We start from the raw sequence: 15353 nt of genomic DNA, 5'->3' as shown, positions 1-15353 counted from the left end.
AACAGTATTTTTGTAACCGTTTGTAAATGTTCTGAGGAAAAAGATATATGATTTTAAAATCACATTTTATATAAATTCCTTAGTGAAGAAGCATTATGTTTAAACATGCTACAATTGATACATAAAATTACTTTGATACTTTTAGAAAACTAAACACATTATTAGCTTCTAGGATTAAAACAATTATTATAATCCTTAAATAGTTTTTCCATTTTTGCTTTTCTTAAAATTATGGATCAGCTTAATATGATCAATTTAGCATAATCCTATCAAATAAAGCAATAAAGAAAATCTTGTGTGACTAGAGAACTTTTTATGTTCTATGTGATGTATATATATTTGATTGCCATTGTAAATAAAATATACTTTATTTGTATATTGTAAGTATTCATTGTGGCAGTCAAAATGTTGAAATAGTTAATGTAATTTTTAAACGAAGACTTTATATTCAACAAATTAATACAAAAGTTCTTTCCATTTAAAATTGAAATACATATAAATATATCATGATTTTAGTTAATCGTTAACATAGAATTATCAAGAAGTATGGAAGTTCAATCTAGGAGAAGTGATACAATTAAAAGGTTTAACCAAATTGAAGCTACATAAATGTCTACGTTATTAAAAAAAAGAGGATACACTTTCTACTAATGGTTAAATTTTATTTTGAAATACTCAACGCAATTTTTATACTGGTTTATTCAACATCTTCCTCAGCCATTGTCTGAATTGATAACTTCTGTAACAAGAAGTAAAAAACAAAATTTTCTGTCATTCAATTCCCTATTAAAAAATTTAAGTTAAATACACACCTGACCAACAGTGGGTAGTCGGTGCAATAAAACTTGAAAAACTTGTGATGGCAGTGTTTTTTCAAGAACTTGTAATAAATGTGTAGGTTGTCCACAAACTGCAATTGCATTTGATAAATGTTCAACTCCACCCTCTATGTCACCGTATGTAAGCATTTCTTCGCCAAGTTGAACCTATATAACAATTACAATATATTTTAGAAACAACATGTGCAAAATCGTGAATATATGACAACCAAAGTAAAATATTTTATATTAACCTCTTGTAAGAAAAATCTTTGTACAACTTCACGATCTTTTAGATCTGGAATTTTTGAACTAGATTTTTGAGCTTGCTTCTTAGCTTTTCTACCTATAATTATAAAATAATAGCATTACAATTTTTATGTAAAAAAATTAACAATATATTAAACAGACTATAAATTGAAATATTACTCTTAGATTTTTGAGTATTAACAATTTGGATTGTGAAATCTCATGTAACAAAAATGCTTGTTTTTAAGAACAATTAATCGTTTTATATTAACAATTATTAAGACAACAACATTTTTGTGATTGCACGTGTTCTCATGTAAAAATGAATATGCCCACACCACATGGTTCAGAAAAATTTCTAATGAATTAGGGAAACTGGACATAGCTTAACTTACGCTCACGCAATTTCTTTTTGAAATCTGGATCACTGCGACGCTTTTGATCGAAATAAAAGCAATATCCAACGAATATTCCAGCTATGCCAACGGCGATACCGACTGCAGCCTTTGATATCATGGTCATTCTAATATATAAATTTAAATCTTTTAATGACGAAATTTACAAACTCCTCATTGCAGCTTCGGCCACCCTAGAAAAGGCTGCGTCTGCTATCAAATGTACAGAACATAGCAGCAGAAACAGTTTTATCATGTGCTTCGGAATGATGCTATAACACTAATAAATTCCCTAGATTAGTAACGGTTTTAGAAGTATTTTTATAGTTCTTTAGTTTACAAGAATATCTATATTTTATTTCAGTTATTTGTTACATCAATACGCAAAACGTAACACTACGTTTTTTTGGATACAATGTTACAAATATGATATTGCACTCTTTTGTATTATAAATCTTTTTAATAATTGAATACATTTCATTAAATAATTGAATACATTTTTACTTCTTTAATTGATCAAAGATTTGAAAAAATATAATGAAATGTATAAATCGTAATCTATACAAAATAAATACATATATGTATTTAGTAATTATAATATCTACGTAAAACTATTTTTAATCCATATATAGAGAATTATATTAATATATTTAGAGAGGCAATATAACTATATACTCAATTTGTTAATTTTTTAAAATTCAATTTTTTTGCATTTTTTTTCTTATCTAATTCTTTTCCAAAACCCTTATAATATATGTATCAATTATGAATATAAATATAATTAAAAATTGTTTATTTTTAGATAGTAATAAATCAGAAATAAAAATATAATCGTAGTGAAAATTGAGATCGTGAATAAATTAGTCATTCACATTAGATATAGAATTTAAAGAATCTTTAGTCAAAGAACTGTTGGAGAATGCGCGCCAAAATATGTGTATAAAGGGGATACAGGTCGCATTAGTTCACAATGAAAGATGCGAAAATTTAGTTATTGTATAAGTACACATTACATAAATTTGTTAAAATAATGCCATTATTAAAAAGACCTATGCGTTATGCACATCCAGAGGGACATACGGACGTTTGTTATTTTACCGGTGAAAAGTATGTTGAAAACATATACATAAGAAAATCTCATATTTTCTAATAATATACTTCATTAACACTTTTACTACAAATTTGTATTATTTTATAATAAATTATAAAATTGGCCTCAAGGTTTTTACTTGCAACATTTATTAAATAACTTTTTAAGAACATTTTGTTAGTAACCAAAAATGAAAAATGCAACAAAAATAACATTTTGAAAAATTTAATAACGTCAATATAAATAACAAAAAAGAGAAGGTATATTTACAGATTGAAAATATTTAACAACATTTACATTTTAGAAAAGGTATTGTTACTTGTGGCTCTGATGGAGATGTTCGATCCTGGTTAAATTTAATGGACGATGATCCAGCTGCAAGTTGTGTTTCAGAACAATCTATATCAATAATTTCAAAGGTATATATTCATATTAAACAATATGAATTGTAGTGTTCATTTATAAAATTTGTTAATGTATAATTTTAAAACTATGTTAGATTTTAAGATCATTACTAAATAATTTATTACAAATTTTTAATAATTTTAGAATGGAAAAATATTTGTTGGTAATGACAACAATACAGTTCAAATCCTTAATTATCCAGATCTTGAAAAAGAAGGAATAGTTACTAGATTTTCAGCACCAGTATCAGCATTAGCAACAACAAAAAATAGCAATATTATAGTGTCAGGATCTTGGTATGTAATATATACATGTTTTGTTTCAATGATGTTGAAATACTTTGTTATACTGTATAATGTTCAACATGTATTATATTTTAAAGTGATATGAGAATACAAGTCACTGATATTAAAACATCACATAATACAGAGCTCTTAGGTCATGAAGCTCCTATATTAGGTTTATCGTTGGATCCTAAAGAAGAATTTGTGGTGAAGTATATTTTGTTATTGAATTTTCCTAATTTATATTTTTTAGTAGAAGTTAGTAGTAACATCATGAAACAATTTTGTTTAGGCATCATCAAGTACAGATGGATCAATACGAGTATGGAATATTAAAGAAAAACGTGTTGCCAATATTTGGAATAATATTGTACCCAAATGTAATTCATTTTTTACAGCAAAAGCATACTGTGTTCCCTCATTCGAAACTATAGATGGAAGATACCTTGCATATCCATATATGAAAGATGTGGTTATAGTAGAAAGACCTTCTTGGAAGGAATTGTTTCATTTGAAGTGTATTAATATAAAAAATGTGAGTTTGTCATTTAACTTTATTATCTAAGGAAGTTCAATGTTTTATAATGTTCTTATTTACAACACAGGATATTAGTATTTGTAAATTTTCTGAATGTGGCACATTATTAGCTGCAAGCACAGTAATTGGAGAAATAATTGTTTGGAATGTAAAAACTAAAGAATTGATTGGTTATATTGAGCACCAACAAAATGCTAAAATTACTTCATTATGCTGGAATATGGATGAGTCAGATGAAATTGCATTTTGTGATATTTTAGGTCAATTAGGATGTATTGATGTTGTATGTATATTAATAATATGTGTATAATTTTCAGTAATGCAAAATTTATTAATTCTTTTTGTTTTTGTTTATGTAGATAGTTTGTGAAAATCCATCATATAGTGAAGAAAAATTAGAAATAAATGGAGATATCAAAGACAATGATGTTTGTATACCAAATGAAGAAGATGATGGAGAAAATGTTATATCTTTAAATAAAATTAAAGCATCTGTTGTTCTTGAAGATGATCAAAAAAGTAATTCTGATACAGAATCTGTAAAACCACAACATGATGCAAATATTTTTGCACCTGAAATTCATTTACAACTACCATTTCAACCTGGATCATCCCCAGTACATTTGTTATCTCGTTTCATGGTAAAATTGTTTTGCATCTTGCACAGTATTAATATATCTATATGTAGAAATATTATAAAGGCATCTAACAGTATATGTGCAATACATTAATTTATATAGGTTTGGAATGATACTGGTATGGTGAGATGTTTTACTTCTGAGGACGAAAATGAGTCTAGTATTGAAGTAGAATTTCATGATGTAACAATTCACCGTAGTATGCACATTAATAATTATTTAAGACATACGATAGCAGCTTTATCACCACAAGTACTTGCATTAAACTGTCCAAGAAATGATACAAGAAGCAAGCTTGTAGTAATAGCATTGCAAGGTTGGTATCATATACAATAAATTTGAACTAGTTCAATTAAAAATGATTATAATTAATTTAAAAATAGGTTGGGGCTCTGGAAACAAAGAATGGTCTATAGATTTACCTGAAAATGAGGAAGGACATTGTATTGCCGCTGGTGATAACTTTGTAGCACTTTCAACATCTAGGAGAAATTTAAGAATTTTTACGGTAGGAGGCACTCAACGTGAAATCATAGCTTTGCCAGGTTCTGTGATTGCAATGAATGGACTTAGAAATGCTTTGATAATTGCCTATCATAATGGAATAGGTGCTTTTTTTTTCTTATTAGTTATCCTTTTCCTTTTATTTCACTCAATAACTGCATAATATAATAAAAATATTTAAATAGGAGCATTAGGTGATCAATGCATGAGTTTATTGTGGATTCAAATTCGTGGTTTAACTTTACATAGCCGAACATTATCTCTTCCACTATCACCTTCATCAGAACTTATGTGGTTAGGACTGTCCGATATTGGATCTCCTGCTATAATGGATACTGATGATGTTATTAAAGTGTATAATAAAAATTCGTCTCTGTGGAAAGTTAACACTGACATAAATGAACAGGTAATATAATTATGTTGTATTACATGTATTGTATATTATATATCTAATTAATGAATTTAAATCAGTCTAGGGGTAAAGCAGATCACTACTTCGTAATTGGAATAAATGAACAACAAAGTATTGTTCGTTGTGTTTTATGTAAAGGAAGTCATTATCCACCAACTACTCCACGTCCTGTGATTGTGGAAATATCGTTAGTTCCGCCGCTTTGTGAACGTCAAAGTGAAAAATCAGGAAATGAATTAAAATTATGGAAATTGGGGAGCAATCCTTCAGAAGAAAATGAAGCAGTATTGGCTCTTTTCGCGGTACATTTAAATGTCATATTTATGTGTAAAATTTACATAACTGTCTATATTTATTCATTTTATTTAATTAGCTTGCTTGTCGAAGTAATTTGGAATATCGAGCAGTAGAACTCTGTGAACAAATTGCATCAGAGAAAGTCATAGAATTAGCAATCAAATATGCACAAAGAATAAATCGAGTAGCTTTGTCAAAAAAATTAGAATCAATTGCTGATACAAAAGAAAAAGAAAAAGAAAAGGGAGAGGAAAATAAAGATACTAATACAGATATAAAAAGTGACGACGAGTTTTTAAATAATGACATTGAAGAACCCACGCTTTCATTAATTATTCAGAAGAAACCGGATCTAGAAATTAAACCATTATCTATGGCTGATGCTTTATCAATGAAAAGGAATAATCCATTCTTAAAAAGTGGAAATTCTCCGGCAATAAAAGGTATTGTTATTATATTTGATTTGTTCCATTTGAGTTTAATTTGTAAGAGTTTCCAGTTAAATTTTATTTTCAATAAAACAGGATTGGCTGGTTTAGATATTACTCCAGAAAAGCCACAAAAGTTAATCACATCAATCCCTGTACACCCAAAGTCAAAGTCAAAAGAGTCAAAAGATACATCCAAAAAAGAAACATTTGTAAGTTGGTATGCCAAAAACAAGAAAAGTTTACAGGAAAAATTTCCTGAATTAAATTCCACAGATTTGACAAAAACTGCTTTAGCAAGATATAAGGAAATATATGCAGTTTCACAAAGTAATGATTCTCTTGAATCAAAGAAAAGGAAATTGAGTTCTGAAAACGAACAAAATAATGAACCGAAACGAGTTTCGAATGTACTTAGCTCGTTTGTGTATAAGAAATAAATACCTGTCTGTAGTAGAGAGTTTTATATTTTTTAATGATATATCTAGCAATATTTATTATTTCGCACCGACACGATTGTTTTTATAAACTTGAATTAATAAATAATATCAAAACATTTTGTTTTAATGCGTTTTTAATTTAGTTACACTCATAATGGTGAAAATTACATTGAAAAATACTTAGAGAATTGATTTAAACAATGAGTTAATTTTTCTTTATTAGAAAAGATAAAGAAAAAGTTTATTTCACTTTTTTATGTAAGATTTATTTTGTATTAAGATTTGTATAAAAAACAGTTGCAAGTTTAATTCGATTGTTCCTTCTTTAGAGTATGAGGTATTACAGAATAGGATCTGTGGAAATGTAGGACTTCAAAAATGTTATTAAGTCGTAAAGGTAGCTGAAACTTTTAAAATATTAATTCATTGTTAAATTTTTCAAGCTCCATCTATGAGAATCAATGGAACTTGTTAAAACATTTTCTAATACCAACAGATTTAATAGAACTTCATATGGTATACAAAAACGGATGTTCTATATGCACCAGCTTTACCGAATTCAATGATGCAGTTGAATATAATTCCTAGACTTATCTTTCTTAGACAAAGATGTTATTCGAAAAGTATTCATATTTTACGATGTCGTTATTTTTATTCCTCCAGGCTTTTGTTATATCATCCATTAATTACTTTTAATATTGTTAATTCTGATGATATTTAGTTTTAATTTCTGTAAAGTTAACCGACTTTTTATTGATTTCAGAATTATCATCTTTGAAACTAAAGGGTACTACAAAACCATTAATTTTTACTAAGTCGGTACTTCAGATACCAACTTTCTTAAGATGTTGATTTATCCTATAGCTCGCTGGTTCTGGGATCTCTCATTCTAGATCGATAAAACAGATAGAGAGATATTTGTACTCGTTTTACTTCGTTTGTGTTACTTCACGTGAAAGTAGTGAGATTTTTGAACCGTCAGGTACACGCAGTATTGTACATCAACATTAACTGACCAGATCGAAATAAAGTTACGAAAGAAACCCGCAAACATAATGCTGGAAAAGGCGATGAAAGGTGAGCTGATATATTTAGCGTGGTTCTACATTTGTTCATTTTAATATTTCAAACGCGAGCGAATCTAAATATACATACAAGTTTGCGGTACTGACCGCGCGGCTTAAATTGCATCATCGCGATACGCATGCGAAAAAACAATTGAAATTTCACTTTGGCACGAAGTTCGAAGAGTAATTAAAACAGTCCTTATGATTTATTATTTTGAAAGAAAACATATTATTAAAACACTATAATAAAATTTAATAGTTTTCATTGATAGATTTGATATGGGCTATTTAGCATAAAAATGTATTTGTTTATTTATCGAGAGCACAATTAATTTCTTCTGAAACATAGCAGATATTGTGTTGCAGAATATTCGAATAAGAAATTTATATAAAAATAAAGAGTTATTTTTCCAAATTTGAATAAATAATTTGTGACATATTGTATCAAGTTTACCTATGCAATTAGAAATGTGGCACTTTTTAAACTTCGTGCATCATATTATATCTATAAAGCAGTAATGTTTAATAAGCGATTTCTTGCGGAGAGTGTAATTTGATATGTGAGCGTAAGATTCTTGTCCGTTTTAAAAAATGGAAAAGTAGGAATGAAGTAATAATTTCGCACAAAATTACTATAATTAAAAAATAGTATACAAAATATTGGATTTTTTAACATTTCAAATATTTAGTCGCACTTTATAATTAACATTTTTGTTGCAAAAAAATGAGTATGCATTGTATTGGCATTATATTGGTGCAAATTAAATAAAATATTTTTCTGGGTTACGTTGTTATCTCTTAACGAATCATTAACAATTTATAAATACTTGACCTCATCATTCATATGTCTTTTGGGTGAATTTAATCTGCTTTTAAAATTTTTTAATCTAATTCGAGTAAAGTGTGTCATAATACAGTAAACTCGTTTACCGATAAATAAGATACTTGTGTTCTGCATAGCAATACGTACATTCTGTTGATTATTACGAACTCTTTTCCGATTTAATATAATAATTTCTTCTAAGAAAAATTGAGTTTAGTAATGTTCAATAATGTTAATATATCGCAACTGTTATATAACATATTTATAGTTTATTGTATCATTGATAACACATAAATTGTCATTAATTAAGAACACTTGTGTTGTTTATATTAGGAACGCATAAATTATCGTTAATTAAAAATATTTATATTGTTTATATCAAGTTTTCCTGATATACTATGTTTTTAATGGAAGATAAAAAATAATGCTAGTCAAATTAAAGAGTTATTCATTTTCCATAAATATTATAGAACCACTAATTGTTTCATACCCAAAAATAAGACATTTTTCGTTCTTATATATAATAATTACTATTCACTCGCTAGGCAATAACGGTAATTAATTCAACATTTTCAAATTTTAGTTTGTAATATTTTAAAGACACTAAAGATTATTAATGAACAAAAAAAAACTTTCCATGAATAAATTAATTAATTTTATGCAGCTGTATAAATGGGAATTTTTGTGTGGGAAAAAAATTATAATTAATATAACTGTTATATGTAAACAATTTTTTCAGAACATACATTAGATGTTGTACAAAATGCTATGGGTGTTATGGGACCATGGCACATTGTAATAGCTATAGCACTTTCCCTTGTAAAGTTTCCAGTTGCTTGGCATCAACTTTCAATTGTATTTCTTGCACCCCCAACTAATTTTTCATGTGCTGCACCAATATCAGCAACAAATGAATCTACAATAATGAAGTGCTATGTAGATATAGGAAATGGTACTATGGAAAAGTGTACAACTTTTAAATATGATAAACGTATCTTTAAAGAGAGCATTATAACTCAAGTGAGTTCACTTTCTGTTACACTTTAACTACCATATATGTTTTATTGTTACACATTAAGCCTGGTTGTCATGGATATATGATTTTCATTGTACAATTAAAATCTTAATCCTTTGTATTGGCTTAATATAAAACTTATTAAATATAACATTAAATATGAATTAAATTATTTTTAGTGGGACTTGGTCTGTGACAGAGAACAATTAGCAAATTTTGCACAATCTTGTACAATGTTTGGAGTCCTTATTGGCAATTTAGTGTTTAGTATAATGGCTGATCGGTATGCTAAATGTCATTATAAATCAGTAAAAATGAAAAGTATATATACATATATATATGGATATAAAAAAAGACAAATTATTAAGTATAATGTAAATTTTGTTTTAGAATTGGTAGGAAAAAGCCCTTAATGATTGCAATAGGATTACAGTCATTAACTGGATTTATAAGTGCATTTGTTCCATGGTATGAAGTATTTTTAATATTTAAATTCATTTCTGCTGTAGCTACAGGTGGGACCATGCTTGTTAGTTTTGTTTTGCGTAAGTGCTAAATTTATATAATATAAAGTCATACTATTATTTTAAATACAGTGTAAAGTAATTTTCTGAATGTATTACAGTTATGGAGATTGTAGGTGTAGAATGGCGTTCAATAATGTCAGTCCTCTTTCATGTGCCATTCTTGTTAGGTCATTTAATGAATCCTTTAATTTCATACTTAACACATACATGGGATGGTTTTCAAATGGCAATTTCTATACCCTCAATTTTTTTATTATCATATTACTGGTATGTATATACTGATCACATAATGATATTCTATTTACTCTTACATATTTTTTTATTCTATTACATTTTTAGTGTAATATTAACTTTAAAAGTATTAAAAGTACCACATAACAACACCTGGTGTATTAGTTGCATGTATTCAATAATTTAGATTTTTTACTAGATTTTTGTTAATAACAGGATTATACCTGAATCACCAAGGTGGTTACTTGCTGTGGGCAAACTATCAAAAGCAGAACAAATCTTAGTTAAAGCAGCTGGCAGAAATAAGATACCAATGGAGAATGTTAAAACAGCAATTGAAACATATGGAAGTAATGCAAGAGCTCAGAATAAACAAAACGAAGAAAAATATAATATTACACATTTGTTTAGGACACCAAATCTACGATTGAAAACTATTTGTATATGTATTAATTGGTTTGTTTGTGGCAGCTGTTTTTTTGGATTAGCACAATACATGGGTTATCTTGATGGTAATATCTTTGTAAATGTTGCCGTATCAGGTAAGTTTAATATTTATTTCCATTTAATAAGAAATTATTCATTGTAAAATATACATTTAAGATTTAGTATGTTATTTCCAGCTGCAGTTGAATTACCTGGAACTATAATAGTTTTGTATTTGATATCCCGTGTATCTCGTTTAAGGATTTTAATCAGTGGCAATCTTCTATCAGGCTTGAGCTTACTCTTACTAATATTTATAAAAAATTCAACATTTACAGTATGCTTAGCTACGTTTGGTCTTGCGGGTATGGCAATTAGTTTTCCAACAGTATATCTGTACAGTAGTGAGGCATTTCCAACTGTAGTTAGAAATGTTGGAATTGGTCTAGGAAGTGTTTGTGCAAGAATTGGTAGCATGATTGCACCCTATATTGCAACTATGGTAATATTTTCTATATTTATCATGTGTTTAGTTCACACATTTTTTATACAGTATATGAATATTATATACAAACCAGTAAAAATGAAAAGTACATATATACATACATATGAATATAAAAAGAGACAAATTATTAAGAATAATGTAAATGAATGTTACTCATTTTCAGGGAAAAATTAAACCATGGTTACCACCAGTAATATTTGGAATTGGACCATTACTTGGTGCTGTATTATGCTTCTTGTTACCGGAAACAATGAACTGTAAATTACCCGAGACTATTGAAGACGGTGAAAATTTTGGAAAGTTCGTATAAACAATAAAATTATGAGTTTTTTGTTACATTACTTAAATAGCTTTACATAATATAATCTAAATACTGATATTTATTGCAGAAAGCAGATTGGGGAAAGTACAACAAAATAATATTTGTTTGAAAAAATAATAGTAAAACAGATCATGTCAGAAATAAAAAATATGTAAAAACGAAGTAACATGTAATTGATATTTTTTTGATAATACATACTACAGAGAATTTGTCAATTCTTTTTTATTGAATGTTTAAACAATAATCTTAATAAGAATAGTATCTTATAAATACATAAGATTAACTTAATATAAAATCGAATTTCAAGTACATATTAAATTTATTAAATTTAGGAGTTGTGTGGTATTATAATTATATATACATATAATGTTATAGGTTACAATATATGATGTCTGTATTTATAATTAATATATAATTTATTTATCATTTTTTAAAATTATTACCTATTTACAGTATTATAAGTGTACAGTATTTATACTTGCTTCCATAACAAATGAATTACATATTAGTTGTTTTATGATATACAAAGACAGATCTTTATGTAATTTAATACTACATCACAACATGATGTATGTAGAGCGGGTAATCAAATTATTATAAACACTTTGAAACTACTACTTATATGAAGTTTCTACTAGACTACTACTCTTCAATTTCATTCTTGACTAAATTTGACATAAGTAGTAGTTTCAGAGTATTCATAATAATTTTATCATCCACTATACATTATTAAATAGACAATTAATAGAATATACACTTATATTAATTATTTTGCAATTGTTAGTGCAAACAATGTCAAAACTTTTATCTAAACTTATCATTTAGACATATGTACATGTATGCAAAAATAAATAGTGACAGTCAGCCTTTGTAATATTTGTGCACAATTTTGAAATATGATAACTATGTAACTTAATTATTTAAATTCTTTATAATAATCATAGACAAGTCTAATATGATAAAAGTTGAAGTAAAATAAGTTTTTTCTGCTCTATGACTGTTATTAAAATACAGAAAATGCTTACCTCGTATTCACGGTTAATGTGGATGTTTCCGTTTCAAAATACATACGAAAAATCGAGTGAGTCGAAATTTTAGTCGATGTTATCAATAGAATTTCAAAGAAACTTTACTGTTGAATAGGTTTAACCTAACTTGTAGTTTGACCTAAGTAAAGTACTTTACTAGGTAAAACATTTGCTACATGGCTAGTCTTTTTATGAACAATGTCAAACATATGGTTCTTATACTTAACAGTATTACTTAAAGATCCCAACCAAGAAGACATAATACTCTTAGATGGTGTTCTTTCTATGTAATTTGTTGTACCTGAAACACATAGCTTGTTTATTACATCAAAGGATAAATGTATGAAATTTTTGTAGTAAAAGATATAGCATACCCATAAAAAACTTTAAGATTGCTTTGTTTACTGCTTCTGGTTTTTGTTGATGTGGAAAATGTTGTGCTCCAGAGATCACTTTTACAGTAAAATTTTCTACATATTCAGAACATTGTACAATATTTTCTATTGTTACCAGGGGATCCATATTTCCAATTATACATAAAGTTCTAGTATAAATCTGTTCGGAAGATTCAGTATTGAGTCTTATGAAAGGTAGATTTCGATAATAATTAATTGCTCCAGTCCAATCTTCTACAGAAACAATTTTACTTCTGTTAATTTTCATGTGTATATAAACAATACTAATTGAAATCTTATATTTATTTACCTTTTCTACTAAATGCATATTTGTATGCTTCTACATAATTTTTTCCATTATTTGTTTGATCCAATTGAATATGTTGAAATGTATAATTTATGATTGATAAATCTTCTTTAAGAGCATCAATTTCAGGAAGAAATGGTAATCTACTGAAATGTACCCATCTAAAGAGTAATATTAATGAGAAGATATACATAATGGATATGACAACATTTGACAAATATTATTAACACAATGTACATACTTTGAATCAAATACCGAATTCCCAGACATCCTGTTCCAATAAAAATTAGGATGAGGACATGAAATTGTTACAAATTTATCAATCATGTCCCCATATAAAGCAACCAAATACCATCCTAAAAGCCCTCCTAAATCATGGCCAATTATGCTGCATTGTTTTACTCCAAGGGTTAAAATAAACTGTTTTAATTCTTCAATTAAAATTTCAATTTTATAGGAACGCTTGATCGATGGTTTATCACTATCGCCAAATCCCTTCATGTCTATTGCTACTACTCTAAATAAATAACATGATTATTTGTATGGATAAAAACAACTTTATAAAAATGTTACTAAATTTTACCTGTAATGTTCAGCAAGGCATGGTATTTGTTCTCTCCAAGATAACCAACAATCAGGAAATCCATGCAAAAGTAATATAAGTGGTTTATCTTTATCTCCAGCTTCTACATAATGAAATTTTATACTCTACCAAAACAAGAAAAATGTGTTTGCATAACAAAAATTTGTGTTTCTATTTTTATTGTATAACTATTATAATTATTATATACTTATTGTTTAATAATATTATGAATACTGTTATTCAAATATATATTTATTTATTTAAAAGCTCAATTTTTAATATTGTGTTTTAATATCTTCCTTTGTCATAACAATTTTTCTCAATTACTGAACATGATGAAGCTCTCTTCTTAAAATATTTAAATTTCCTAACAATATTTCATTTCTGTCATTTAAGTATAATTTGGAGTTTGTTTGATTTTGTCACAAAAAATTATAGGCAGTTCATCATTCAGAAAGTATTTTGATCCCTTAATAAAGTACTGTAATCACTTCAAACGATCGAAATCGAACGTGTGCATTACGCATTACATATGTATGTATGTTGTAAAGAGTTATCAAAGGTCGACTATTCTTACAAATTTTGTTGCTCTTTCAATCGAAATTAAATTACGTATTATATGTGCTATTGAATTAATGAAAACAGCCACAACATTTGATTTACCTTGATTTTTACATAAGAATGCGTTCCCAAGTTATTGTCTACTAGACACGGCGGGGGTTTGTCACGCTGTTGCATCATGAAAAACGTTTTAGGGTCCCAGGCCCATTTAAAGAACCGTTTCACTATTAGATATAAGCCGTATATAAAAGAGAAGAAATGTAATTTAACTATTTCCCACGTTGATATGTGAACGATCTTGTCGTTTGTAATCATAATTTTTAATAAGAATAAAAAAACGTTTTCTTTTATTGTATTATTAAATAGTTTTTCGCATTAAATCTATTCAAACCATATACTAAGCCAAATAATTTTATACTAAATAACTCTGATTCGTATATGTGTGTGCGTACGTTTTCATACGCACGTGTGTTCTTTTACGATCAAAGTGAAAAATAATCGAACGATTCTCGTGTCTGATCAAAAGATGTGGATCAATATTGTTTAGGAAGCTAACTAAATATCGATCGTAAATTGTATGCTTTCGTTGAAACTGACAATGCACCACTGACTACAGCTTTCGTCGGATATACATACATGATCGTAAAGGTCATCGTCAGACGCGGGGTACTTTCTTATCGGATCTTTACTCAATGTCAAAATGAATTGCAACAATGTGTTTGCGATCAGGTGCTCGTGAAATTTTATTTCCGGAAAGGACTTACAGGACTATTTTAAATAAGAATTTTCAAGAAAGATAATATATTTAAAGCATAATCCGGTTTCATACTTCCAGTTTGTGTCACGTGCGCTGTTTCAATGAATTAGTGTGAGATTTTTAATTAGCAAAGTGGTGTATAAAGTTGTCTATAACCTGAAATAACGGTTAAGAATCATTTGCATAAATTGTTTTCAAGGTGATCAATGGTTCCTATCTGTTTACCGATTAAATACATTAGATCAAATTGTGTACGGTTTCCATTTTGACGCGTATAATATTTAATTCATATTATTTGTCAATATCTG

The 15353-nt window shown here is 27.6% G+C and overlaps 4 protein-coding genes across 7 annotated transcripts; 2 read left to right on the top strand and 2 right to left on the bottom strand.

Moving 5' to 3' along the window:
* Nucleotides 1-641: 641 nt before the first annotated feature.
* Nucleotides 642-1686, bottom strand: Tom20 (translocase of outer membrane 20). The gene is made up of 4 exons (XM_076320021.1): nucleotides 1463-1686; nucleotides 1073-1164; nucleotides 813-986; nucleotides 642-739 (listed from the first exon to the last, which is right to left on the bottom strand). The coding sequence occupies exons 1-4, from the start codon at nucleotides 1587-1589 to the stop codon at nucleotides 698-700; spliced, it is 435 nt and encodes a 144-aa protein (XP_076176136.1). The 5' UTR covers nucleotides 1590-1686; the 3' UTR covers nucleotides 642-697.
* Nucleotides 1687-2308: 622 nt separating this feature from the next.
* LOC143151391 (WD repeat and HMG-box DNA-binding protein 1-like) lies at nucleotides 2309-7518 on the top strand. Of its 3 annotated transcripts, none has more exons than XM_076320481.1 (13): nucleotides 2309-2569; nucleotides 2857-2971; nucleotides 3102-3253; nucleotides 3340-3448; nucleotides 3534-3776; nucleotides 3847-4062; nucleotides 4139-4420; nucleotides 4520-4733; nucleotides 4801-5025; nucleotides 5107-5327; nucleotides 5393-5635; nucleotides 5707-6073; nucleotides 7262-7518. In XM_076320481.1, exons 1-13 carry the CDS (start codon nucleotides 2493-2495, stop codon nucleotides 7348-7350), a joined length of 2553 nt encoding a protein of 850 aa, XP_076176596.1. In that variant the 5' UTR covers nucleotides 2309-2492; the 3' UTR covers nucleotides 7351-7518. The 3 variants fall into 3 exon arrangements, with proteins under 3 accessions (XP_076176596.1, XP_076176594.1, XP_076176595.1); XM_076320479.1 differs by lacking the exon at nucleotides 7262-7518 and adding an exon at nucleotides 6155-6608 and having other exon boundaries at nucleotides 2311-2569; XM_076320480.1 differs by lacking the exons at nucleotides 2309-2569; nucleotides 7262-7518 and adding exons at nucleotides 2612-2683; nucleotides 6155-6608.
* On the top strand, nucleotides 7419-11729 carry LOC143151393 (organic cation transporter protein-like). Its single transcript, XM_076320483.1, has 9 exons — nucleotides 7419-7575; nucleotides 9128-9408; nucleotides 9583-9686; nucleotides 9794-9948; nucleotides 10029-10197; nucleotides 10378-10703; nucleotides 10785-11089; nucleotides 11256-11392; nucleotides 11482-11729. Exons 1-9 carry the CDS (start codon nucleotides 7554-7556, stop codon nucleotides 11510-11512), a joined length of 1530 nt encoding a protein of 509 aa, XP_076176598.1. The 5' UTR covers nucleotides 7419-7553; the 3' UTR covers nucleotides 11513-11729.
* Nucleotides 11730-11851: 122 nt separating this feature from the next.
* LOC143150909 (epoxide hydrolase 4) lies at nucleotides 11852-15345 on the bottom strand. Of its 2 annotated transcripts, none has more exons than XM_076319489.1 (6): nucleotides 14391-15345; nucleotides 13728-13830; nucleotides 13386-13656; nucleotides 13148-13305; nucleotides 12817-13071; nucleotides 11852-12743 (listed from the first exon to the last, which is right to left on the bottom strand). In XM_076319489.1, exons 1-6 carry the CDS (start codon nucleotides 14601-14603, stop codon nucleotides 12565-12567), a joined length of 1179 nt encoding a protein of 392 aa, XP_076175604.1. In that variant the 5' UTR covers nucleotides 14604-15345; the 3' UTR covers nucleotides 11852-12564. The 2 variants fall into 2 exon arrangements, with proteins under 2 accessions (XP_076175604.1, XP_076175602.1); XM_076319487.1 differs by having other exon boundaries at nucleotides 11854-12743; nucleotides 13386-13661; nucleotides 13728-13852; nucleotides 14391-15333.
* Between the last annotated feature and the right edge of the window lie 8 nt (nucleotides 15346-15353).

This window comes from Ptiloglossa arizonensis, chromosome 9, assembly GCF_051014685.1.
Source record: "Ptiloglossa arizonensis isolate GNS036 chromosome 9, iyPtiAriz1_principal, whole genome shotgun sequence".
NCBI classification, from domain to species: domain Eukaryota; kingdom Metazoa; phylum Arthropoda; class Insecta; order Hymenoptera; family Colletidae; genus Ptiloglossa; species Ptiloglossa arizonensis.
Note: the sequence above shows the minus strand (reverse complement) of the source record. Positions and strands in the feature narration are given on the sequence as shown.

Coding starts and splice junctions, on each gene's coding strand:
- Tom20 (XM_076320021.1), bottom strand. CDS start 1,589: ATGACCATGATATCAAAGGCTGCAGTCGGTATCGCCGTTGGCATAGCT. Junction 1,165..1,462: donor CAAAAAGAAATTGCGTGAGC/GTAAGTTAAGCT, acceptor TTATAATTATAG/GTAGAAAAGCTAAGAAGCAA. Junction 740..812: donor GACTACCCACTGTTGGTCAG/GTGTGTATTTAA, acceptor TTCTTGTTACAG/AAGTTATCAATTCAGACAAT.
- LOC143151391 (XM_076320479.1), top strand. CDS start 2,493: ATGCCATTATTAAAAAGACCTATGCGTTATGCACATCCAGAGGGACAT. Junction 4,421..4,519: donor ATTTGTTATCTCGTTTCATG/GTAAAATTGTTT, acceptor TAATTTATATAG/GTTTGGAATGATACTGGTAT. Junction 5,636..5,706: donor CAGTATTGGCTCTTTTCGCG/GTACATTTAAAT, acceptor TTATTTAATTAG/CTTGCTTGTCGAAGTAATTT.
- LOC143151393 (XM_076320483.1), top strand. CDS start 7,554: ATGCTGGAAAAGGCGATGAAAG. Junction 7,576..9,127: donor GCTGGAAAAGGCGATGAAAG/GTGAGCTGATAT, acceptor CAATTTTTTCAG/AACATACATTAGATGTTGTA. Junction 11,393..11,481: donor GACGGTGAAAATTTTGGAAA/GTTCGTATAAAC, acceptor TATTTATTGCAG/AAAGCAGATTGGGGAAAGTA.
- LOC143150909 (XM_076319487.1), bottom strand. CDS start 14,603: ATGATTACAAACGACAAGATCGTTCACATATCAACGTGGGAAATAGTT. Junction 13,306..13,385: donor AATTCGGTATTTGATTCAAA/GTATGTACATTG, acceptor ATTACTCTTTAG/ATGGGTACATTTCAGTAGAT. Junction 12,744..12,816: donor AATCTTAAAGTTTTTTATGG/GTATGCTATATC, acceptor TATGTGTTTCAG/GTACAACAAATTACATAGAA.